Here is a 24,949-nt window from a genome sequence, read left to right as displayed (position 1 = left end):
GTGGGTGCGATGATCCCGGTTTTGCAGATGGAGAAATTCAAGTTCACCGAGTCCATCACGCAGAAAGTGGGAGGAGCCAGCAGCCTGCTGGGCCACGAGCTCCCGGGACAGAGACCAAGGAAGGGTCAGGGTGGGTGGGCGTGCAGTCAGCGTTTGGGGAGGCGACAGCCAGGCCACGCCGGCAGGGGCCGTGGTCCGATCCGTGTCCAGGGTGGCTCGGGGCCCGGGTTCAGTCACCTCCTCCGCCCGGGGGAGCCGGGCCGCGGCGCGCCATGGGCGGAGCTCGGACGGCGCCCAGCGGCCGCGGGCGGGATCGCAGGGCGGCGCAGGGCCAGGCTGGGCCGGGGCGGGAAGGGGCGGGAAGGGGCGGGCCCGCGGCGGGGTTCCGACGGGCTGGGCAGCGGTCCCCGCGCTCCCTCCCGCGGGGCCGCTCCTCCAGGACGGCGCCAGCTCGCGCTCCCGGACGCGCCGTGGTCCTCCGAGCCCACAGGGGGCGCTGGCGCCACCGCTCGCTTCCCCGGGCCGGCGCGGACCGGAAGTGCGAGGGCCACTTCCGGCGCGGGCAGGCAGCGGGCCGGGCGGGTGAGCGGGCCGGACGCGGGCGCCGGAGAGGCGGAGGCCAGCAGGGCGGTGGCCGCCGGATCGCGCCCGGCCGCCGAGATGCCGTTCTTGCATGGCTTCCGCAGGATCATCTTCGAGTACCAGCCGCTGGTGGATGCGATTCTGGGCTCCCTGGGCGTCCAGGACCCCGAGCGGCAGGAGCCCCTGGACGGGTAACTCGCTCCGCTGCCACCGGCGCTGCGGCCCTTTCATTGTCACTGCGGGCGGGGCGGGGCTGGGTGGCCATGTCCCCACCTTACGGAGGAGGAGGCCGGAGTTGCGCGGCTTCGAGTGCGAGCTCCTGGGCGCCGGCTCGGCTGCCGCGCCTTGCAGGGCGGAGGGTGCCCCGGGCCGGCGCGGGCGGGCAGACGGGCAGGGAGGGCGCGGGGCGGTGGGGGGGGGAGCGGCGGGTGTCGGCAGGGCCTCCGCCCCGGGGCCCCACCCCGTGCCCTGCCTGTCCTGTGCCCTCCTCCTGCAGCTGCAGAGGAGCAGGCTGGCATCTGTGAGGCCCTCAGCTTTCACCCCAGAGCGGCGCGAGAAGGAACTTTCTGTAGCTGAGTTTGCACTTGATGTAGACAGGAGCAGGTCTGTTCGTGAACCTGCGGGGAAGGTGCTAGAACGTGAATTGTTCAGGGTACATCAGTGAGCTAGACAGAACGCCAGCCTCCGCGATGCTTGTGCTCCGAGGAGCGAGCCTGTAATGTAAATACAGTGTGTAGTGTGGGAGGTGTAACGGGGAACAAAGCAGAGGAAAGGGGGACCGTGTGTGTTGGGGGGGATCCCGTGGAATTTCAAACACGGTGATTATTGTGAGTCTCCTCAGGACCTTGGGTGGTAAGGGAGGCTTTCTTTGTCACTATTCCGCCCCCTCTGAGGTTTGTCCTGAAAATGCAGCGTGAGGTGTTTCCTCACCTCCATGGTCGTCCTGGGGGAGGGTGGGGCTGCCTCGGGGGCTTCTTGGCCTTTTCTAGCCCCAGACATGAGGCAGGAGTTCTGACTCAGGATGTTTGCCTTGCACCCATGGTGCAGAGGGCACTCTTGGCTGGGGGGTGAGACGGAATCCTGCCAGGCAGTACGATGGACCCTTGATCCCACTAGTTGAAAGGGTGCTGATGGGGAGACTAAGGGGGTGGGGGGAGCACCCGAGGGGAAGGGGAGCCTCCCCAGGAGGAGGAGATGGTGGCCTGAGAGGGGTCTGCGTGCGTGGTCGTGGAGCTGCCCCCAAGCCTGCATTCTGAGGGAAAGTCGAGGCAGTTCCTAGTGGGCAGTGCTGGCGGGGGAGGTGGGTGGGTTGGGGCTGGGGTGTGAAGGGCCTGTGTGTATTCAGCCTTCAGGAGGCCAGGGGCTAAACGTGTGGGTACGCGTGAGCTGGGAAGGAGGGCCGCTGACGGCTGCCTGGGCTGGGCTGGCACCCTCTGCAGCTCAGGGATGGTCAGTGTCGGAGGAAGCAGGGTCTGGGTCTGGTTCTTGCTCCTGCCGGCAAGGGTGCCCTAAAGTCCCGACAGCCCAGGTGGGTGAGGGTTTGTACCCAAGCCAGGGACCAGATTCTCTGGGCAACTTGGGAGGAGGCTGAAGACAGCCCCAGTCCTTTCTCAGCAAACCCGAGGAGTCTGCTCCAGTTACAGGGTCCACCTGGGCCCGCCCTCTCCCAGCCCTCTTCCGAAGAGACTTTCTGCCCCATAGAGCCAGGGCCCTGCTGGGGGGCGTTGACAGCAGGAGACTAAAAGCCACCACAGGGTGCCCAGGCTGGCTGGTCCCACAGCTCTTTCCACCCTCGCCTCTCTTGCCCCAGGCCCAGTTATGTCGCCAGCGAGGAGAGCCGACTCCTTGTTCTCACTGAGCTGCTGGAGAGAAAGGCCCACTCTCCATTTTACCAGGAGGGCGTGAGCAACGCCCTGCTGAAGATGGCCGAGCTGGGGCTGACCCGCGCAGCCGACGTCCTCCTGCGGAACGGGGCCAACCTCAACTTTGAAGGTCAGCTGGAACCCGAGGGGCTGGGTGGGTGGGGGCCCAAGTGTGGGCGGCCAGGCCTCTGGGCTCTGCTTTCACTGTTCTCCTAGGAGCTAGCGTCCTCACTTCTTCCGTGGGTGATGACGAAGGAAACAGGTCGGTGGCCTGCCGTCTCCTGGGGACTTGCAGATGGCCGCAGCCACCTCTGCTCCAAGAGCCAGTTTGTTGCTGCTTCTCTCTTGTGATGGATTTAGCAAACCTTGTCCAGCCCCCAGCCAAGTCCCCGCTTCCATTAATGTGAAAATGTGGCTGCTGGCCCCGTGCCCAGAGCTAAGGGAAAGTAATTTTCTGCCACTTATTCTGAGCCATCTTGCATTTCCGTTCCTGCCATAGGGAGGGGGAGACAGATAAGCCACATTGGGTGTAAGTCACTGCAGGATGTGTTGGCTTTTAGCTTGTAAGTTCCGGGGGGTGGGGGCGGGTAGAACCATTTTCCTTTCTTCTCTGGCTTTTGCCAGGAGAGGGCAGGGAGACATGCAGGGGGACTGTGACCGAATGGGGTCTTTGTGCTGACACAGGATGTGACCAGGCCCCTCTCCCCTCCCTATCTGAGGACAGGCTCCGAGACTGCTGGGCTCCCGGAGCATCAGGGAGCGGAGGAGGGGAAGCCTGTTCTGAAGTCCGTCACTTGAAGAGCCGGCTCTGAGAACTTGGCTGTTACTGCCGGGCTTAAGGAGCCGGCACTCTGGGTGTTCCTCCCAAACAGCCCGAGAGGAGATGCCCTGTTTCATGGTCCCATTTCCCAGAGGAGGGAAGTAAATCCCAAACAGATTGAGTGCCTCGCCCACTAAAATGCCCCCAGGGCCTGAACCCAGGTCTGACTGGAACCCACGCTCTGGCATCCCCTGAGGACGGCTCTGTCCTGACCCTCACGGTGACCGGAGCCTGGGCCTCTTCAGGTGGGAGTGCTGGGGCTGGGCTGCCAGGCTGGCTCCCGGGATCCTGCGAGAATGTGCCGGACTGACGTGAGCTGTGTCCGTGCCTTCAGACCCAGTCACCTACTACACGGCCCTGCACATCGCCGTCTTGCGAAACCAGCCGGACATGGTGGAGCTGCTGGTGCGCCATGGGGCTGACATTAACCGGAGGGACCGGGTGAGCCAGCTCCAGCCTGCTCTGCGGGGGCGTGGTGGGGGCCGTGAGCAGCCTCCCAGGCTCCCGGGCCAACCCGGCTGTGCTTTCTTGGCTCAGATCCACGAGAGCAGCCCCCTGGACCTGGCCAGCGAGGAGCCGGAGCGCCTGCCCTGCCTGCAGCGCCTGCTGGACCTCGGTGCTGACGTCAATGCAGCTGACAAGCATGGTGGGTGCCTCCCACGGGAAGCAGGCGGGCTGGGCCCAGGTGCCCCAGGACAGTGGCAGGCGGGCAGGCTGGCTGCGGCCTGTCTGAGGGTGCAGCATGGCCAGGCACGCAGGGGCACTTTGCTGGCTTTCAGAGGCTTTAAAGAGGCAGTGCGGTCATCGTCTGCCAACCCCTTGAGACTGTCAGTGGGCGGAGACACCGTGTGCATGCCCCACCTGAGGGTGCTGTGTCTGGGTCAGGAGTCCTTCTCTGCTGGCCCTTCTGCTCCTTTCCTCTATGAGTGGAAAGAGAATGGCCAGGAGCCTGTCACCCTCAGCCCTAGCTGAGGTCGGTCCTTTTTCAAGGTCATTTTCTGACCCCGAGCCGCTGTATCTCCCCTCCCTGTGGGTTGCCCTGATCTCGGCTCCCGGGCCTCCGCTCCCCTCTCCCTCCGCAGGAAAGACTGCTCTGCTCCACGCCCTGGCCAGCAGTGACGGCGTGCAGATCCACAACACTGAGAACATCCGGCTCTTGCTGGAAGGAGGTGAGGCGCGTCCCCAGGCTGTCCAGCTTCCCCCTTGGCCCCACACTCCCGTGTCTGCAGGCTCCCCCCGTACGCCGTCAGCGTTCCTGTGCCGGGGGTGAGGCCTTCTCCCTGCTGGCTCTTCCAGGGGCAGACGTCAAGGCTACCACCAAAGATGGGGACACCGTGTTTACCTGCATCATCTTCCTGCTTGGGGAGACGGTGGGAGGGGACAAAGAGGAGGCCGAGATGATCAACCGCTTCTGCTTCCAAGTCACGCAGCTGCTGCTGGCTCACGGGGCCGACCCCAGCGAGTGCCCGGCGCACGAGTCCCTCACCCACATCTGCCTCAAGAGCTTTAAACTCCACTTCCCTCTCCTGCGCTTCCTGCTGGAGTCTGGAGCCGCCTATAACTGCTCCCTGCACGGGGCGTCCTGCTGGTCTGGCTTCCACATCGTCTTCGAGAGGCTGTGTTCGCACCCGGGCTGCGCTGAGGATGAGAGCCACGTGGACCTCCTGCGGAAAGCCGAGACCATCCTGGATCTCATGGTGACTAATTCCCAGAAACTCCAGCTGCCGGAAAACTTCGACATCCATCCTGTGGGCAGCCTGGCAGAGAAGATCCAGGCCCTGCACGTCTCCTTGAGGCAGCTGGAGAGCTACCCGCCGCCCCTCAAGCACCTGTGTCGCGTTTACATCCGGCTCCACCTTCAGCCGTGGCCTGTGGACGCGAAGGTCAGAGCCCTCCCTCTGCCCGACCGGCTGAAGTGGTACCTCCTCAGCGAGCACAGCGGCAGTGTGGAAGATGGCATCTGACAGTCCGGACTGAGGGGAGCGGGCTGGGCGCTCAGCCTGTTGGTGGTCAAGTCCCCACAGCCACCTTCGGGGAGGACCTGGGGTCCCGGCTGTCAGAAGGTGCAGGCTGAAGCCAGACTTGGTCCTCTGAGACGGAGAGCCCAGTGGAGTGCCGCAGCTGCCTTCAGTCCGGTGGGAGAAGGCTGCTCTGCCCCAGGGTGACAGCCCCCTCTCTGGTAGCACCCTCAGTCTCACCCACCCTGGAAAGAGGAGAGGGCTTAGATTCGGGACAAGCTCACCCCTCAGCAGGGAGGCTGCGGGTCTGGGTGTTCCTGAGCTGCAGGAGGTGGTCCGTCCCGCACGGACGTGGCAGAAGCTGGCAGGAAGCGGGGTGGGGCTCTGCAGGTGCAGCCTGGCTGAACCCCTTCCCTGCTCTCGACTGGCGCTCACTGAGGCTTCTGGTGGGCTGGGGAGAAGGCTGAGCTGACCCTGCTGGCTTCTGCAGCTCTGGGACCAGGTCCCCGGGGAGCCCCCCGGCCAAGGCACACGGGTGGGCTTTGGTGGCAGCTGTTTGTGCCAAACCTGAGGTCTTGGGGACCACGCCTTCTACAACAGAGCAATCATGCATGACCAGGGATAACCCTGTCCAAAATGTCTTGTTTTATGAGGGGTTCACCCAAGTGGAAGCTCCCAAGACTGAAAGCTGACTGTCCTGCCCCAAGCGGAGCCCCCACAAAGCTGTTCTCAAGTCACAGTGAACTGTGTAAACACCTTAGGGATAAGTGGAGGCAACAACGTGATATATTTATATTATAAAATTAAATGGATTTCTCTCGGCCAGCAAGCTCCTTGTGTACATTTCCGCCCCCTCCCCGCCCCAATTCACAGTGAAGGACCCCCCTTCGCCAGTCAGAAGAGGTGGTGGCGCGGAGGTGCAGCACGTGGGGGCGGTTTTGGGGGAACGTGGCCCCGTGGCCAGTAAAGGACAGCACCACTGCAGACTGGCTCGGGCCTTCACGGCACAGGGGTCACCTTTTATTTTGATTGAAAATGCCCACCAAGGAGGAGCCTCAGGCACAGCCAAGAGTGAGGAAACAGACCTCTCCCCATGCTGCAGGCTGTCGTGATGATCACTGAGGTCACCAGAGCCCCCTCACCAAATAGGACTCAACACGAACGCCCCCCCCAGCTGCAGGAGACAGCAGGCTCGCAGCGCCCGGCCCGGCCCCCCGAGGTCAAGTCCTGCACAGCCACGTTAAGGGCTCTGCTGCTCTTAAGGCCGCCAGGCCCGAGGCCATAGGTGATCCGTCGGCCTATTTCTATGCAGGGCTTCCCTGCCCAGGCCTCGCCTCTGGGGGCTGCACAGCCAGGCTACCGCCTCACTGCCCCGTAGCCACACCCCTCCCCGCTAGGCCCCATTATGCCTTTTTAAAAAAGCCTGTATAGTGAGTGAACAGCAGACAGGTATATTTGGTGGCCTCACTCAACACTCCCAAACCACCAACGTGGAGCCTCTGGGTCTCGCCCGGCAGCCAGCTCCCCCCACCCCCACTGGTCCCTCGGTTTCTCCTGCCAGCCCCCGCTCATCTCAGGGCCAAGCTGTAGACATGGTAGATCTCATCGGGGAGGTTCTCCTGCCGCTCCTGTGCCAGGAGGCTGAGGCCCGCACTGCGGATGATCCTGTGGACCACCTCGAGGTCCCGGCACACGCTGCTGTCCACGTCGTCCAGGATCACGCCCTCCTGGGCCATGTTGTCTTTGATGACAATGATGCCATTGGGGCGCAGGCCCCGCTTGCAGCGCCGCAGGAACTCAGCCAGGTGCTGGTCGGTCAGGTGGCCTGGCGAAGACAGAGGTGTGGTTACCACCGCACGTTTCTTTCAGCCACCACTTACTGAGCACTTACTCTCTGCTTAACACACAGGGCCTCACTGGCACTCTCAACAGTCCACGGGGGGTTTACTAAGCCCCGTTTTATGTAAGAAGCTGGCTCAGAAGTCACCTACCCGAGGGCAATCGCCAAGTATGCAGCTGGGAGTTTGCCTCGACTGGGGTGACTGGCAGGCCCCGCCCGACACCTACAGCCCATGCCACCCGCCCCTCCCAGGCCTGGATCACAGGGAGGGCACCAAACAGTTCTTTCCCTCTATTAAAACTCCAGACTGCAGCTTCTCAGGACCACAGAACACAGGGCCAGACCGAGGGTGTTCCCAAAGGGCTGCACTGTCCCCCGTGCAGCGGCTGGCCGACCCCTGGCACAGGCTGCGCCAGGCCCGCAGCCCAGGAAGGGCACCCTGGGCGCACTGCTGGGCTGCGCAGATGCACGGCAGGACGGCAAGGCAGCACCCCCCACTGCCAACAGCAGAGACAGCCAGGGCTTCCACTTCTCTTATTTAAGAAATCCTTACTATAACGCACCTCTACATTTCTGAATGAAGTAAGTTATTGGTCAATTAAATTTTTTCAACAAAAAACTGCCCCTAAATGGGCTGCAGCAGGTATTAAGTTGAAACAAAGGAAAGAAGGAGATGTCCTTTCTAGGCAGGGTCTCCGCCCGTCCTGGGAGCCCCGGGGGAGCTGAGGAAGCCCCGCGGCCCGCCTGCTGCAGGCGCCCCACTCCCAGGCCCGCATGGGCAGCCTGGCTGCGCAGCAGGACAGCGCAGGGAGGTGGGGAAGGAGGGGAACGCGCACCTATCACCCACTGGATCCAGATCACGTCGTAGGAGCTGGGCTCGGGGCTGAAGTCCTGGAGCCCGCAGCAGAAGTAGTTCCGCACCCTCTTGCCCTCCTCCCCCAGGTAGGTCTTAGCTTTGACCAGAAAGTCCTCCGTCACGTCCACCATGTCCACCACTCCGAAGAGCGGCAAGAGCAGCCTCTTGGTGATCCTTCCAATGCCGGCTCCGCAGTCCAGGGCGCAGGAGGTTCCCGTCTTGTTTGGGCCTTCCTAAAAAGCGGAGCACAGACGCTAAGGAAGGGCTGGAGAGCCAGAGGGACGCTGTCACTGCAAATTCCTCATGAGCCCCAGAATCACTCAAATAGGACTGGGCACAGGCTGGTGGCCGGCGCTAGTGGGGACATGAGTGGGTATGAGCACCGCACACACTTTTCCTGGGCCACACGCTTCTAAAATGAAAGCCACTTCTACTTAGAGGTGACAGCTCGATCAGGTGCACTCATCTCAGTCCTGAGGCCCATTGAAACGACAGCAGAGAGAATGAAAAGAATTCAAGCAGTGAAAGAATGGAAGAGGGCAATGAGCAAACACCAGATTCTAACTAACTGGGGAAGGTGGCAAGTAGGTGGGGAGACTCTGGACAGACAGGGCAGCAGCAGCCTCCCGTGCTTGCCAAGGGAGAGACGAGAGGGCGGCGGGGGCAGGGACTCAGAGCCTGTGTTCAGCAGAACAGCCCAGATGCCACGGACATGGCAGGAGAGCAGAGGTTTCGCTCCTGGCCAAACCGACAGGTGAAAGGAAGACTACTCTGTTCTGGCCTCCGGGAGTCGCCAGCATTGCGGCCGGCTCCTGCCTGGTCGCTTGAGCACAGAATAGCAGCTGCCCCCGCCCCATCCTGCTCTTCCAGGCCTGGGTGGTAGACACTGACGGATGACCAGAGACCCTGCAGTGTACATGGAAAGGTGGTGCCCCACGCAGACGGGCAGTGCCACCAGCGCCACATCCTCTCCTCCTGGAGAGCACACCAGACCTGCCTACCCTCAAAAACCTCTGCAGGAACTTCCGGGAGCTGTTGATGTCGATGCTGGAGATGTGGCCATACCCCCCGAGCATGCCGTCCACCGTGGGCGGGACTTCTTTCCAGTACGTCTTGGCCTTCGAATAGAATTGTTTCTCATCTTCTATCACCTCGCTCGTCATGCTGTCACCAGCCACGTCTCTGCTCAGGCACCCAACTCAGCAGCGGCACCTCCTGAATGAAGAAAAGGAGTGAAATCAGCCAGGTCGAGAACCCCGGCCTCACACCGTGCTTCTTGCTGGTCACACAGTCCTGCCTGAGGCAGAGGAACGTCCAGTGTCTGCTGCTGCCCCTGGAGACAGTGCCTTCTGTCTCTTCAAGTCGTTTTGCAAAGCTCTCTTCCTATCAGAGCAGGGAAGCCAGCGTCCTGGCTTCTAGTGCTTTCCTTACTCTACATGACACTTGACTTAATGGCTTCTGATCTGAGAATACATAAAACCTGATCTACACTCGAGAAAGGAGAGCGACACAGGGAACCCAAGTGTCCTGCATGGACATTGCCTCGGGTCCTGGAGGGGCCGGCGGAGTCCCCATGCCTCCCTCCCTCTCACTCCAGCGTGTGCACAGGAACAAGCTCACTGAGGGGGCCAGTCCCTCGTTAACCGTGACTGGCCCGTGTCAGGCACCCTGCTGAGAACCGGGGAGACAGCCAGACGGAAGATAGCTACAGACACAGGAATCACAGCTGTGCGAGGGCTGCGGAGCAGTACGAGGTGCTGGAGGAGCAGACCCCGGAGGAGCCCGACTTCACTGGGGTCAGGAAGGCAGCCCGGGGAAGGGACACCCCGGCTGAAACTCGGGATGAGGCAGGGCTGGCTCGGCGAACCGGGTGGGCAGACTGCTCCAGGAAGAAAGGAGCATGCAGGGAGCCCCTGTGGGTCCCATGGAGGGGATCAGACGGCGCCCTGCAGGGCAGTGGGCATGAAGAGGTATGCTCTGGAAGACTGCTGGCAGCTGTGGGGACTGTGCGGGCAAGAGTGCAGCAGCCCCCGGGAGCGTGTGAGCGGAACGGACGGAGGGGCGTGCCGAACACGGCCAGGCAGCGGGGCGCAGGCCCACGGCGGCACTCAGCAGAGGGAGGACGGCCGGGCAGCGGGGCACAGGCCCACGGAGGCGCTCAGCAGAGGGACGACGGCCGGGCAGCGGGACGCAGGCCCACGGAGGCGCTCAGCAGAGGGAGGACAGCCGGTCAGCGGGGCGCAGGCCCATGGCGGTGCTCAGCAGAGGGAGGACGACCGGGCAGCGGGGCACAGGCCCACGGAGGCGCTCAGCAGAGGGAGGACGGCTGGGCAGCGGGGCGCAGGCCCATGGCGGTGCTCAGCAGAGGGAGGACAGCTGGGCAGCGCCACGTGCAGCAGCCTGGCCACCTCACACCAGGGGTGAGAGAAGGCCCACACCTCTCCCCCAGGCAAGGGCACTCCCCAAAAAACGTCCACGACGTTCAGGTGCGCTCCGGCTGCTGTGAGGCTAGTTGAGAAAGGCTGACCCCGAGAGCTTCCCGTCCACTAGGAGAGATGGGGAAAATGGAACCAACTGAAACACTTCACTATTCAGGGACAAGGGTTGGCACCACAACGAAGACAAGTTCCAATCGCTGTACTGACTGAAGAGCCCTCTGGGCTAACAGCCGGGGGGCCTCGGTTCTAAATGCTGCCCCCTCCCATCCTGGCTCACGAGCGTCCCACAGGGTCCCAGCGCCTGAAGCCGTCCTCCCCAACCCGGGAAGAAAGGGTGGCACACTGCTTCCAAGAACAAACTCTCACTCCAACCCTGAGGTGCAGGGCAAGCAGAAGAATGTGGAGGCCGTCCAGCCCCCAAGAATGCTCCCTGCAGCAGAGTGGGCCTCCCAGTAGCTCCCGGAGGGCTGACATGAAGGGACCAGTCTGATGTCACCACATAGCTGGGTTTGGGGGCTGCTTATGTGGGTGCGGTCTGAAAGGTCAAGTGGCTGCCAACAAGCACCACAGCACCCGTGTCAGCCCCTCCACCACTGCCCAGGAGGGACACCGTCAAAGCCGACTCTGCCAGGCCGCACCCGCAGCGCTCCCACTCAGACTGGAGCTCAGTGACGTCGGCCTGCCCCATGCTCCTCCCTGCCCCCTCCCTCAGCAAACTTCCGGTTCTGTATTCAAATCTATCTCCCCACTGGACTGGGAGCTCCTTGCAGAGGCAACACCAAGATGTAATGCTGTATTTCTTTTGCATCCCACGCAGCACCTAGGTATTCAACAGAAAGTTCACTCAGAGTAAATCTGGAGCCAAACACGTACCTGGCTGTACTCTCTCTGCCCTGTCTGCCTTCCCGCCCAGGATGTACGCTTCCTGGGGGCAGGGCCATGACCTTGTACACCATTAGCCCAGTACCTGATACAAAGTGGGTGTTTACTAATCAGTTGTTGAACGAATCAAAGAATGAGCTTTGTGCGGCTACAGTCCTTTTCCACTTTTAAGAAAATCCTACAGCCAAGAATCTAACCATTCAGAACTGACAACACTGAAGGCCATTACCGACAATATAATTTTTTGCTTTACCAAAAGCCTTTAAACATGATTCCTTTAAATGTCAAGGTTCCCCGAATAATTTAATTTACAGGAATTCCACTTACAGGCGGATTCTAGGAACAAGCCAGGGGAGGCATATCTAGGCCGGGAAATAGCGAGTATAACTTTGACATTTGTTCTAAAAGCTGATTCATTAGTAAACATGACTCTGGGGGCCCTGTCTGCACTGTGCCTCCCGGTGTCCAGATTGGAGTGGGCAGGGGTGGAGGAACGGCGGGGTCATCACATAGCAGCAAGTCCTTCCATACTCTGTCCACAGCACAGCAAGGCGCTGCATGGCTACAGGGATGGGGAGGGGCCTGGGCACAACCTGGCTCTGTGTGTGCTCTGGGATAGCTCGGAGGGGAAGAGAAATCCTTCGCTCAGTGAACTTCTGCTCCTCAATGGTAGAATTTGTCTGTGCATCCTTCATGGTCATCTGGCCACCTCCCCCCGACCCCAAGGTATTCGAGGTGACACCTGGGCAGCCGCCCCAGCCACCTTCTCTTCTCCCAAGATCCATGGAAGAGAATGGTGTTTGAACTGTCACCATCAGTGCTCTGCAGAGTCATCTCATCCTCCCCATTTACCTGCTCTAAGAAGCGGCCTGGCAGCAAGAGGAGGCAAGAGCCTACCTGAAGTCCCCTTCTCCCTCTCGAAGCCTGCTGGACAGGGCTGTTCCCTGGATCTGTGCGGGAGCAGCTGCACAGATGAGAATGGCAGGGTGCTCTATGAAAAAGAAAGAAAAGGAGGGAGGGAGTAAAAATAATAGAGGAAGAATGTAAAAACAAGGCTCTGATGGAATCAGGTCTGAATCCTGGCCTTGCTTCTCACCGGTTGTGTAAGCTCAACTAAGACACCTAAACTCAGTTAAATAAGTTTCTTTATCTACAAAATGGGAACAGCAATATTGACCTTACAGGAAGGCTGTGACGATTAAATGTGGATATAAAAGCATAAAGTGATCCAGACAGTACTGGGCACATATTATCTTGACTTTATAAATCTCTGCCAAATGAGAGTCTCGTCAATTTTCTCTGCCAATTGTGAAGATCAAATGAGAAAAATGCACTGAAATGCCTTAAAAATTGTAGGGTGCTGTACACATCTCAGGGATCATTACTGTCACGCTGGGTGGTCAATCCAGCACACTCAGCTCTGCCAGTCTGCAGAGGAAGGGAGCCAGCTTCCCATCCGTGTAAACACAGAAACACCGCAGATTCTGGAGACAGCTATCTCTTGTGATTCTGTGGCTTCCGGTCTCCACCAATGCTTGTACCTCCAACCCTCCCAGTCCCCGGTTTACAGGACAGAAAAGTTTACAGGACTAAAGGAGTGATGCACCTTAAAAAACACACAGGGAACCAGGAACAGAATAAGGAAGGAATCCAAACTTCTCACCCCACTCAAAGCCCTAGTCTTCCCAGGGGCTCATCCTCTCTCTCTGGGCAAAGATCCTGTACACTCTGACCATGGACAATACCGCCCCACCCACCAGCAGGGCCTGACCCACTGTTTCTATTCCTTATTGTACAGACGGAGAAACCAGCGTCCAGACACCGCACACAGCTGACGGGCAGCAAAGCCTGGGCCTTTCGATATGGCAGCCTCTCTGCCAACAGGCTGACCTTGGCTCCAAGGGCTCTCGGCGGCCAGCTGTCTTTTGAGCGGCACCTGTGTCGGGCCGTTCCTGGGGCTGGGTCCAAGGTGAAATCCGATAGCAACTCCTATGCAACGGGCGCTACCCTGTGTCGGCTCGGAACTGGGCACTGCACTGAATCCTCACCCTCACGCTCCGAGCGGGTGCTCTCCTTACCCCCGTCTCTCAGAGGGGAAACTGAGGCTCAGGGAGGGAAAGGGACTTGCTGCGGCCCGGGGGCCGGCGTGGGGGAGCGACCACCCAGGCGCTGGGGGCCTCAGCCTTCCTCCTCTACCCCTACCCCGGCCCAGGTCCGGCTCGCGGAGCCCCCGGGCGCGCACGTGCGGCCGCGCCGGCTGGCGCCCGGGTCACGTGACGGGCCGGGGCCTGGGCGCCCGGGCAGTTGGGGGCCGGGCCTCCCCTCTACCGGCGCCGCCGCCCCCGCTCCGCCGCGCGCTACTCACCCCGGGCGGGGGCTCCCGGGACGCGGAGAAGAGGACGCGGAAGAGGAAGGGGGCGGCGGGGAAGCCCGCACCAGCCCACACCGGCTCCGTGAGACCGCGGCCAGACGCGCCACCGCGCGGCGCACGCCGCCTTTGTCTGCGCACGTCACTTCCGGTCGCCCGGGGGCGGGGCCTCGGCGGGCTCCGCCCCGCGATCGGCTTGCCCCGCCCATTGTGTCCTGACCTGGAAGGACCTCCCCGACTTAAAGGGGCCGCCGCGCCGACCCTCTCCCGACCCCAGCATCCGCACCAGTTCTTTTGGAGGCTGCAAGCCTGGACTTTTAAAAACGAGAGTTCTAGGGGTTTCCCACTGGGTAAAAAGGGGAGGAAAAAGCCTTATACCTCAAATCCAACCCTCAACGATTAGCATCTTAAAATAATATACACATCCAAAACACAAAGCCAAAAAGAATACCTTTGGCAGTGCCAAGGGGTTGCCACCCCAAATAAGCAGAACAAGTCCATGATATTTCTATTTCAAAAAGGTTGCCCTCCCTACGCTCCTGCCATATATAGAAATTCTGGCGCAGTCCTTGAAGCAGCCTTGATGGAGATGTAATTTTGCAGGTGGCTAGACCTTGTGAACCTCTCCGAGCCTCAGTCTCCTCTTCTGCTAGACAGATGTGATAATTACTCACCTTTCAACGCTCCGAGGGTTAAACTTGTGGGATACTGTAGTCAAGCCTTCAGTCCTGCGCTTGCCGCTGGCTCTCAGTAAACAGAAGCTGTTATAATGACAATATTCATCATAAGTTCATTTTTCCTAAACTGACATCCTGGTTTTAGATTTACAGTGCCTTCCTCCGGGCGCTACACATAGGAGGTGCTTAAAGTGTGTACACTCTAATGAAGCGAAAGTTATGGGGGTGTGAGGGGGTGTTGAAAAGCCCCACCCGCAGCAGAGTCCCCCACATCTGCCTATGTACATATTATCTGGCACCCTCTCTAGCGGACTCCAGGTCAGACGTGGTTCCCTGGCCTGGGCCCCTCTCCCAAGCTTCATTTTCCACATCTCCAAGGGAAAGGGATAAAGCCTGGGCTATCTCAATTGCTGGGGGTGTCCATAATCTTCTTTTGGGGGCAGCTCTGAGCTCTCCTGGGATGCCTGAAAATCCACCCTACATTTTTTTCCTGTTGATGGAAGAGAAAGTCCCTTCCCCACACCTGGGTTCCAAGGCCTTCCCAGGTCTGGCCAGCCCCTGACCTCAGAGCCTCTTGCGTCGAGTCCCCGAGCATCACACGTAGTAGTTGCTCAATAAATGTCTGCGGCGGGCGAGAGCTGGAGAGCTCCTTAGAAATCATCTAGTTAATCTGGCGTTCCTCGTCCAGTTCTTAAAAACTCACATGCCCTTAGAATAAATATCAAAATTTCTCACCTTCCCCATTCACGATTCTAACTTCCCAAGGAGGTAGCCCTTCCATCCCTAGGGGAGGAGTATTTGCAGACAATGGCACACATTGTCTGTCATGCCTCCTCCAGGCAGACGCCCTGTGATTTGAATTACAAAGTCATTTTTTCATTTTTCAAATTATAAAATTACACCAGGCCAGTGAAATTACTGGTCCAAACTACCCTTGTCCCCCACTCCATTTTCACAGTACAAGCTTCTTCCCTGCCCCTGCCCAGCCGAGAATCACCAACGCGGCCCACCAGTCCATTTGACCATGGAGCCCTGACAAAAGAGACTTGTCCAGCATCACACAGCAAACACAAGCACAGCATGGACTCGAAGCTGGTTCTCTTTGTTTCCAGGCCCACTGCGTTCTTACTGCCCAGCCCAAACATGACCCACCTGGGCCTCCGGATCAGGAAGGGGTAGTGGGACCCTGGGCCCTCTGTCCCTCCTGGTCAGGAGTCCTGCCACTGGCTTGTGACTGCAGTCTTGGTATCCTGAGCACAACAGCCCCGCCCTCTGCCCCCAGGCCTCAGTGCCCTCTGCTCCTTTCCTGGCCTTGGGTGGGGGCGGATCACAATGACCCTGAGGAGGCCCTGGAGGCAACAGGGAGGGGCCCCGCAGAGGGACCAGACCAGGAAGATGGGCTCTCCCAAGGACCGGCCCACCTGTTACGGGGCTCTAAACTCACAGCACCTTCTCTGGCCCCACCCAGACCCCACCAGGGTGAGTGGGACGCTAGGAGCCAGCTCAGAGCTGACAACAGACTGGGAGTGGGCGTGATGGGGAGGGGCACACTCGAAGACCCCCAGTGACAGAAGCAGGGGGCAGGTCTGGGGGGTCTGCCTCACATATAAAAATACGTGTCTTGGGGGCTGGCCCCACGGCACAGCGCTTAAGTTTGCACGTTCCACTTCAGTGGCCCGGGGTTCGCCAGTTCAGATCCCGGGTATGGACCTATGCACTGCTTCTCAAGCCATGCTGTGGCAGGCATCCCACATATAAAGTAGAGGAAGATGGGCACGGATGTTAGCTCAGGGCCAGTCTTCCTCAGCAAAAAGAGGAGGATTGGTGGTGGATGTTAGCTCAGGGCTAATCTTCCTCAAAAAAAGAGAAAGTCTTGGCCCCACCCCAGACCTACTGAATCAGAATCTGAGGCACCTGTATTTTCAACAAGTGCCCCACCCCAAGGGACTCTGAGGCTCCAGCAGGACCAGACAGCAGCTGGGCTGGTCTCTCCTTTCAAGATGGTTCTGGTTTCCCAATTCCCAGTGGAGCTCACCCAACAGTGACAGCCTCCAGGACTGAACACTCCAGCGCTAGGCCCTCCCTACCACATAGAGAGCTCTCTCCCACGATGTTTATTCCTTCTTACAAAGGAGCAGGTGCTCTGTTATCCCCATTCTACAGATGAGGGCGCTGCGAGAAGGGAATTCATTGGCTCCCTAGGTTACAGAGTTACAAGGTTAGGTTACAAGGTTACAAAGCTACTAAGTAGTGGAGCTGAAATTAAATCCTAAATAATAATAATTTGAAAGTAAGAAGAGCGGCTAGTCTTTGTTGCAGCAGGTACGACGTGCCTGCCACTATTCTAAGCTACTGGCACATGCTTGCTCATTTAAACGTCACAGCAGCTCAGAAAGGTGGGTAGTCTCTCCGTCACCATTTTTCAGGTGAGGAAACAGAAGCTGGCGAGCTCCAGCCTGAACCACTCACTGTCGGGGGAGCCGGCGGGCTTGCCCCCAAACCACACTGCCCCGCTCTGGGCACGATGGCCTGGGGGCTGGTCCATGCCCTCCTCTCCACCTCCCACAGCACCTCCCCGCCCCCACTGACGTGAGGATGCCCTGAGCCGAGAGCAGGGCCGGACATGCCCAGGCGTCACCCCAAGCCCGGGGCCCAGTGGGTGGCGCCCAAGGGGTTCCCGGACGAGGGCGACGGCGCCAGCCGCAGGAGACCCCCGCTGCTGCCCAGGCTGCCTCCGCCCGAGCTGCGAGCATCTTGGGGCGCGGACGGCTTAGGGGGTTCGAGGGCCTCGGGGGGCGGCGCAGGGTGGTGGCAGACCCCCCGGGGCCAGGCCTCGCCCGCGGCGCCTGGGGAGGGCGTCAGGAGCCCCCCGCCGCGCCTGCCCGCCCTGCCCACCGTGGCCCCGCGGGCGGCGCAGGACCGGACAGGGCTGAGGTCGCTGCTGCTGCCACCCCTGCTCCTGGCCCGCGCGGCCCGGGCACCGGCGCCCCCGCGCCCCGAGCCTCGAGAGTGCGAGGACCCCCGGAGGGGCCCGGCCAAGGAGGCCGCGGACTCCTTGGGCGCCCTCCTAGGAGAGTTCCTCCCCAGCAGGTTCCGGGAGTTCCTACGCCAGCTGGGCGTGGAGCGTGCGGAGCAGCCGCGGCCGCGGAGTGAGGCCCTGCCGGGGTCCCCAGGGGGCGGGGCAAGGGCGGGGCTGAGGCATTTCCAGCGGGGGCCGCCAGGATGCGCAGAAGGATGCTAATGTTGGTCTGTGTGCCTAGCAGAGCGCTGGCAGACCCCCCTTGAGGGCGGGTCCACCATTGCCCCTATTGTACAGATGAGGAAGCTGAGACCCAAGGCCATATGACTAGGAAGAGCCTAGTAAGGACTGTCCCCAAGCAAAGGCTCATAACTCTTTCCACCTCCTTCTGGCTCCCAGCATCCTCAGGAGCGCAACACCAAAGGAGTGTGTCAGAGCGCTGCCAGAGGTGTCCTTGCTGTCCCAGAGCCTCCTTCCTCCCAGACCTGCAGTAAGTGTTGGTGACCTGTTGGTGGGGACAGGGTGACCGTGGACGCTCAGAGGGTGGGGGGCGACTCTGACCACTCATGCCAGGAGTGGCCTATTTGTCTTCAAGGGGCAAGTCATCGTTCATCCGGAACAGTCTTAAGAAGATTTTGCTCCATCAGATACCTGCCCTGGGGACCTCGAAGAGAGACCACTCACAATTCACTACGATCAAGAAGGCCAGCCAGTGAGTTCTGGGAGGATGGGGGTAGGACAGTGGGGAGAAGAGCATTTCTTCCCTTCCTTACCTTTGTCTTTCACCCATGAGTTTATACATTTAGCCACCAATTCATCCATCTATGTGTGCGTCCATGAATCAGGTCTTCTGCCAAAGCACCCATAATCCATCCCTGAATCTCCCCATCCATCCGTCTAGCTAGTCCTCCATCTGTTCACAAACTCCCAGAATTCTACCCACCCATCCATGAATCCAATGAGCAGTCATCTACAAATCCTCCCCTCCACTTATAAATCCAGGATGCTGTCCATCTCTGATCTAGTCATGGAGCCACCTGCAAGTCTGCATACCCATTTGCATAATCATTCATGCACCCTCCATACATCCACCCATTCTCCTAAGATCCGGTCCCTCTATTCCGACCTTTTCATTAATTCATCCATCAGTCCACCCGCCTACCCACCCACCCACCACTCTTCCACCCTTTTGCCCATGCCACCATTCATTCATCCATTTCTTCCTCTAACTTTTATCAGGTTTTACTATATTTCAAATCTTGGGGGGAATAAAATAAGGAGTGGAGATAGGAGAAGAGCCTGAGCCTTAGAGCTTCCTGGGCCTGGATGCCGTAGCTCTGATGGAGTAGGAGAGAATGCAGAAAGAATTCCTCCAGCTTCAAGAGGCTCAAACGGGGTGAAGGGTGGACAGCACTGCCATGAATTCAAAGACCAGAGAGAGCAAATATACTGTAAAATGTACAAATGGAACATACATGCCATTCCTTCTCATTCGGGACCCATGGCAGACAGTACTCGTTGATCACAGCACTTTTCCCGGCTGGGCCTCAGAACCCTTCCTGACACAGTGCTCCAGGCAGACACCACTGATGGATCAGAGTAGGTGCCAGAAATGAAGCACATTTGCCAACCCAGGAACTTTCAATCAATCAGGCCAAATAAACACACTACTTCGCACAAGATATGGTAAACGAAAGTATGGAATTCATTATCTCAAATGCAAGCAACAGCAGGGCTGGACAGGTTCCCACTGTTTCCTACTCAAGAGCTAATACGTGAGCACCGTCCGGTGTGTGAGATTGGCTGGTAGGCCCTCCGGGGGACACCAGGAGCATTAGAATGGGCCCCAGCAGCCTTTGAGAGGAGAAGCTGAAATTTCAGACCTGTGGGCAGAGCTGGGGCGTGCCTTGGCCTGGCCCGGAGGCCAGCGCAGAGAAGGATTGATAAGCAGATAGCTTGGTAACCAGGTCCCAGTGCCTGTAGCCAGGGGCTGTCTGGGACACCTCCCTGGCCACCTGGCTCTTCACTGGGCTGAGGAGAAGCATCCTGTCTGTGTCCACACAGACGTGAAGATGTGGTTAGATAAGTGGATGCAGATACATCACTGTGTATGTACTTGAGGTCAAACACGGCATTTCTGAACCACAGAGCCACGGACGGGTCAGGCAGGCTCTCCTGCAGCTTTGCCCTTGAGGCTGAAAATTAGTAACAACAGAAGTAACAATAACAGACACCCTTTACTGAGCGGAGGCCCGGCGCCAGGCCCTGTCCTGGATGCCTAACGTAAGTTATGTGATACTCACCAAACTCTTACAAGGATGCTGTCATCGTGCCTACAATATATAATGCATAATTTAAAGGGGAGACCTGCAAAATGGAGACGGGACGGTGGTCTGCCCAAGTCACGCGCTGGGCAGGGGCGTGACTGAGATGGACGATTATACTAAGAATAGTTCCCAGTTGGAGATGTTTACTGTGGGCCCCGCAGACCCTGGGTGGGGTGCTCTGCAGCCCATTTCATCTCTTCACAGCCCTGTATGGTGGGCACAACGATGATCCCCATTTTACTGATAAAGAAAATGAGGCTCAAAAGGGTTAAGGCTGAAACCCAGGACTGCCTGAATCCGGAGTTCATACCCTATTCTCTCTGCTGAATGGCTTGATGTGGAAGAGCACTGGCTCTGGAGTCAGGATTCAAATCTTGGCTCCGCCCCTTACCAGCTGTGTGCTCTTCGGCAAGTTGCAAAAAATCTCTGTGCCTCAGTTTCCTCATCTGTAAAATGGGAGTAATAATCGCATCTCACAGGGCTGTGTGGCTGAGTGGGCTGATGGTGTCCAATGCTTGTGACCTGACACGCTTGGTCAGCTGTTGTGACTGTCAGGGGCCCTCCCCTGCCCCCGCGCCTCTCAGCAGGCCCCACAGCACACAGGCCCCCCGGCTCAAGGCTGTGTCCCCCACAGCTCCTCGGAGGAAGGCTCAGGGCACTGCAGGCGGTGCTCTCCGTTCCGAGTGCGGTTCGCTGACGAGACCCTGCGGGACACAGCACTCCGCTACTGGGAGCGCAGCTGTGCGGGTAAGCAGACAGGATGGGGAGCCCCGGGACTCCAGAAGGTTCCAGCCTGGAGCAGGGAGAGCAGAGGCTAAGGCCCTGGCTCCCAGCGTAAGGCAGCAGCCTGCAGAGGTTAAGAGGCTACTGGCCCTGCCAGGGAGGCACCTGAACTGGCCTCTCCAAAGCATGTCAGGGTGACCTTCAAGGGCCAAGTAGAGTGTCCCAGGCCCAGCAGAGATGTCCCACGGCATGTGGCACCAGAGGGCAGCTGCAGTGGTGGCCCAGGAGACACAGGCTGCCCAGGCCTGGCCACCACTAAAGGACTCCTCCTTGCCAAGGGTTCCCACCGCCACGTCTACCCACCTTGGAAGCTGTGCCTGCAGCCCCCCGACCCCACGCCTGGCCCCACACACGGCCTACAGGGGCTGGAGATGGTTGGAAAGCACCAGAAGCATCTTCTCCCCATATCCAGGAAGGCAGACCTCAGGGACCTGGAGGAGGAGGGGCCCAGAAAGGTCCAGAAGATAGAGCCTTCTCTCTCCTGGGGAGGGGCAGCACCACATGGTATGGCAGAGAAACTGGGAACCACAGGCCAGGTCCCCTGCAGATGTGCGTGCTCAGCCCTCTGGGGATGGATGCGATGGTGTCCGTGGGCACAGTTTCCAGTGTTTTCTGAAGTGGGCATCAGGAGGCAGGTGGGAAGATACCTGTCTATGCTCTGGTGTGCCCTTCACCAGCCCCCCCTTTCCCCATCTGCCCGGCCTCTTCTCTTCTCAGCATCCAGCAGCCCCAGGGCTTCCAACAGTCAATCAACAGCTTGCATCCATTTACCGAGCGCCTACTGCATGCAGTGTCAGGAAATAGCTTCCCCAAAGCCTGGCTGTGGGTAAAGCTCTAAAAATCCAGGACCCTCCCTGATTCAGGAGGGCCCCTGCCCAGCCCCCTGGGGCCACAGGAAGTTGGAGATAGAAGCTGGAACTTTGCACAACTTCTGGTTGTCTGCTGGGGAAGCCGAGGCCCTGGGAGCAGGTGACACGGCAGCCTAGAAGCCAGGTGCCCCCGGCCACTCCTGGGAAGCCAGGGAAAGGAGGAGGTGCCTGAGAAACAGTGTCATGCGAAGGGCAGTTGGCTGGCCTGGGAGACGCTGCCTTGTCAGCCACTGGCCTCGAGGGTCTGTGGTCACACCCCAGGGCGGCAGAGTGGAGCTCGGCTGGCTGCTTCCCAGCCCCCTCCATCCTGAGGCAGCCGCTGGGGAATTTGGGGTCTCCAACCAGCCAGAAGAGCAGCTGTTGGACAAGACAGACTCCAAGCCCCAAGATACCCTCCATCCCTGCAGGAGTCTCAGCCTCAGATTTCCATAGGGGAGTGACTGGCCCCCCTGCTATGGGAAAGGGGGCCCTTTTCGGGCTGGAGCAGGAGTGGGAGGGTGTGTTTGGGGGGGGGCACAGCTTGGGTAATAAAGGCAGAAACAGTCACGCAATATAGTTTTAAAACCAGAGGCTTCTCTGGAGGCAGCCAGAAGGCGCTGGGGAGCCCGGGGTTGCCATGGAGACAGGGCTCTGCCTGGCCTCGCCTGCCAGAGGGAGGAGAGTGGGGGCGCGGGTGCCCCCTCCCGGTAGAGATCTCACCTGTGCCCTTGCTCCTCCAGTCCAGCAGGGCAGCCTCAAGAACGGGACGGCCACCCGGTCGTTGGCATCAGAGCGGGCGTTCGGGAGCCTGGGGAGATGGCTGGAGAATCTGCCCAAAGACCTGTACTCCAGCGCCAAGGCGGAGGCCGTGGCCGGCTCCCCATTCAGCTGGAACTACCCCTGCCGGTGAGGCGTCATGCACCGTGCCGGGCCTCCCCCTCCTCACCCTGTGGACCTCCCGTCCAGCCGTGGGCAGGCTGAGGGTCTGGGCCCTTGAGGGTGGATCTGGCACTCAGGGTCCATGCAGCTCACAGGCTCCTGTCCCCCTCAGGTGCACCCAGGAGCCGCAGGGCCACCTCTCTGAGGACGCCTCCATGAAGAGCAGGCTGCCCGTCATCCCCAGGGCCACCACCCAGAGGCAGCAGGGGGACCTCAAAACCTTCCCAGACACCCACAGAATCCTGGAGCAAGTGGGCAAATCGCCCTGCTCCTGGAGCCAGAAGCTGGTGAGCACCTGCCGGCAGCCAGCTGCCTGGAGCTGGGTGGGGTGGCTGTCACCGGGTAAAGCCTGACCTAAGCCCTTGGCTACGTGGTGGCTCCAGAACTGGGCTGCCTGGGTTCAGGTCCCAGCTCCACACTTGCAAGCAGGGGGGACTTTCTGCGTTTGTTTCCTCATCTGTAAAATGGGGCTGACCACGGTGCCTGCCCCCTCGGGCTGCGGTGCAGAATCCCCCTGTGCCTGGGGAACCCCATCTCCTGCCTGGAGGTCCCCACAGCCCCCAGCTGGTCGTCCTTCTCCCTCTAGGAGTCCTTCCTGCCCAGCTTGGTGCTGCACACGGTCCTGAGGCAAGACTGCCCTAAGGGGTACTAGCTCCTCCTGCCCTCTGCAACCTCGCAGCGGGCTCAGCGGTGAATGGCCACCGGAGCCCAAGCCCAGGCCTGGACACGGCCCAGGGGTGAGGGGAGGCCTTCCCTGCCCCACAAATAAACGCACAGCCCAGGCCGGGACCTGCTGCCTGGTCTCCCCCTACAAGCCTCTCCAAGTGCCTGGTTGCCGGTCTCCCGGGGGCCTGGACCAAGGGGAAGGAGGAGGCGGAGTGGGCTGGGATGAGTCTGAGAGTGGGGTGAGGCATCCCCAGGGGTCAAGGTTCGTTCAAGTAAACCCCTCTTCTGGAATGTGGGAGACCCTTCACACACCTTAAACCTGGGACCAAGCCTCTATCGACCTAGATCAGCCCATACCTGAAACAGCCACCTGCCCCCAGCCTCTCTCTTCAACTGGAACCAAAGGCTGCTTGCTGACCTCCACTGTGGGGCGAGGGCGTCCAGACTCCCCAGAGGGGAAGGAGCCCTGTGTGGGCATGAACGTTTGTCTTCTGTGTTCCGCAGGCCAGGGTCACACCATCTGGTCCCTGGTGGGTAAGCATCTGGGTGCAGCTGGGCCAGATGCTTCCCAGTCGTGGGGGGAAGTGGCAGTGTTCAAAGTGGCCACGTCAAGAGGTGCAGGTACCGCCCGAGTTTATCTGACCGCCGCACTGACCCCGCAGGGCCACCCGCATCCGCCTGTCTGCAGGTTTGGCCACACCTGGGTTCTAACCTCCAGAAGGAGGTTCGCGCCCCATCCCCGCCCCTCTCTCCTTGAAGCGGCGCCTCGGCCCCACCCCTCGCCAGGCCCAGGATCCGGGTCTTTATCGCCGCCTCCTGGCCAGGGAGGAAAGAGCCACGGGATCCAGGCCCTGGCGCCGCGCTGATCTGGGAAGGGTGGGATCTGGGGGGACGGGCGGTGGGGATCTTAGGGCCAGGGCGGCGTGTGGATGGGGGAGGCCTGTCTTGAAGGGGTGCTCTGGCTCCAGAAGAAAGGCCACAGGTCTAGGCCCGGTTTGCAGAAGCCCTGTGGGGATGGGAGGGGGCAGGGCTGCAGCCGCCCTTCACTCGGGGCTGGAGTAGGGTTTCAACCCGGGGCAACAACTCTCCCCTCCGCCTCCTTTTCTGGACTGGCACGCCCCCGCCCAGGGTTTCTATTTCCGGGAGAGCCTGCGGGTCTCAGAGGACCCCTACTCCTACCGCACCTCCCCCGGTGACCTGGCGCAGCCCGCCTCACCCTCTCCGAGCCTCAGTTTCCCCCGGGGGCCGCGCCGGGCCCCCGCCCCTCCGCCGCCTGCCGCGCCGCGCCGCGCCCACGCGGGGGCAGTGTTGGCCTGGCTTTGGCGCCGCCCGGCGCGGCCGAAACTTCTCGGCCTCTGGCTCGAGGGTCGGAAACTTTTCCCCGCGCCCCTCCCGCCACCTGCCCGGACCAGCCTGTCTCTCTGGCACCAGAAACTGCCCGGCCTGCGACGGCGCCGGTGCGGTCCGCAGCGAGCACTGGGAGCCGAGTCCCGCGGGGGGCGCGCAGGGCCGGGGCGGCTGGGGAGCCCTCGGCGCGTCTGGGGCCCCCGAGGCGGGGCGGCGGCGGGGTGGCCGGGCGGATGGAGGGGCGCCAGCGGGCACCAGACGGGGGTGGGAGTGGGGACTCGCCAGCCTGGGCCCCTCAGCGGAGGCGCAGGCGGGCGGGGGCGATGCGGGGTCCCTGCACCCCCTCGCGCCCCAAGAGCGCGGCGGACCCCCGCCCCCCCCCTGCCCACCCGCCTTGCCCGCCTCGCCCTCCTCGTCCGGGCCCCGGCCTCCTTTTCGAAATCCTTCCCGCCCCGCTGTCCCCGCTCCGCGCTGCTCCTCCTCCCCCTGCTCACGAACACGGATTCTGTGTCAAGAGGACCTTGAGCATCAGCTCGAGCCTCTCATCCCGCCAGTCACAGCGCAGACCCAGCGACACTCGGGGACACCCGCGCACGGGGCCGCGGAGACGCACCCGACACACACACACACACACACACACACACACACGGCAAACACGCCGCACACACAGACACCCGCAGACAGGGCCCACGGAGATGCACACTGTGCACACCACACACACAAACACCTGCACACAC

General features: G+C 60.5%; 3 protein-coding genes across 9 annotated transcripts; 2 read left to right on the top strand and 1 right to left on the bottom strand.

Annotated features, from left to right (window-relative positions):
• The first annotated feature begins 555 nt into the window (after positions 1–555).
• ASB6 (ankyrin repeat and SOCS box containing 6) lies at positions 556–6,051 on the top strand. 2 transcript variants are annotated; one of them, XM_046673751.1, is made up of 6 exons: positions 556–773; positions 2,393–2,574; positions 3,599–3,705; positions 3,802–3,910; positions 4,347–4,433; positions 4,687–6,051. In XM_046673751.1, exons 1-6 carry the CDS (start codon positions 661–663, stop codon positions 5,226–5,228), a joined length of 1,140 nt encoding a protein of 379 aa, XP_046529707.1. In that variant the 5' UTR covers positions 556–660; the 3' UTR covers positions 5,229–6,051. The 2 variants fall into 2 exon arrangements, with proteins under 2 accessions (XP_046529707.1, XP_046529698.1); XM_046673742.1 differs by having other exon boundaries at positions 558–773; positions 4,561–6,051.
• A 155-nt stretch (positions 6,052–6,206) lies between these two features.
• Positions 6,207–13,742, bottom strand: NTMT1 (N-terminal Xaa-Pro-Lys N-methyltransferase 1). Of its 6 annotated transcripts, none has more exons than XM_046673763.1 (5): positions 13,604–13,742; positions 12,091–12,229; positions 8,920–9,133; positions 7,899–8,151; positions 6,207–7,047 (listed from the first exon to the last, which is right to left on the bottom strand). In XM_046673763.1, the coding sequence occupies exons 3-5, from the start codon at positions 9,079–9,081 to the stop codon at positions 6,791–6,793; spliced, it is 672 nt and encodes a 223-aa protein (XP_046529719.1). In that variant the 5' UTR covers positions 9,082–9,133; positions 12,091–12,229; positions 13,604–13,742; the 3' UTR covers positions 6,207–6,790. The 6 variants fall into 6 exon arrangements, with proteins under 6 accessions (XP_046529719.1, XP_046529724.1, XP_046529728.1 ...); XM_046673768.1 differs by having other exon boundaries at positions 12,136–12,229; XM_046673772.1 differs by lacking the exon at positions 13,604–13,742 and adding an exon at positions 13,129–13,572.
• Positions 13,743–16,906: 3,164 nt separating this feature from the next.
• Positions 16,907–22,983, top strand: C1H9orf50 (chromosome 1 C9orf50 homolog). The gene is made up of 7 exons (XM_046680146.1): positions 16,907–17,432; positions 17,702–17,792; positions 17,898–18,014; positions 20,264–20,376; positions 22,001–22,166; positions 22,312–22,486; positions 22,786–22,983. The coding sequence occupies exons 1-7, from the start codon at positions 16,907–16,909 to the stop codon at positions 22,849–22,851; spliced, it is 1,254 nt and encodes a 417-aa protein (XP_046536102.1). The 3' UTR covers positions 22,852–22,983.
• The last annotated feature ends 1,966 nt before the right edge of the window (positions 22,984–24,949 follow it).

This window comes from Equus quagga, chromosome 1 (assembly GCF_021613505.1).
Source record: "Equus quagga isolate Etosha38 chromosome 1, UCLA_HA_Equagga_1.0, whole genome shotgun sequence".
NCBI classification, from domain to species: Eukaryota; Metazoa; Chordata; class Mammalia; order Perissodactyla; family Equidae; genus Equus; species Equus quagga.
Note: the sequence above shows the minus strand (reverse complement) of the source record. Positions and strands in the feature narration are given on the sequence as shown.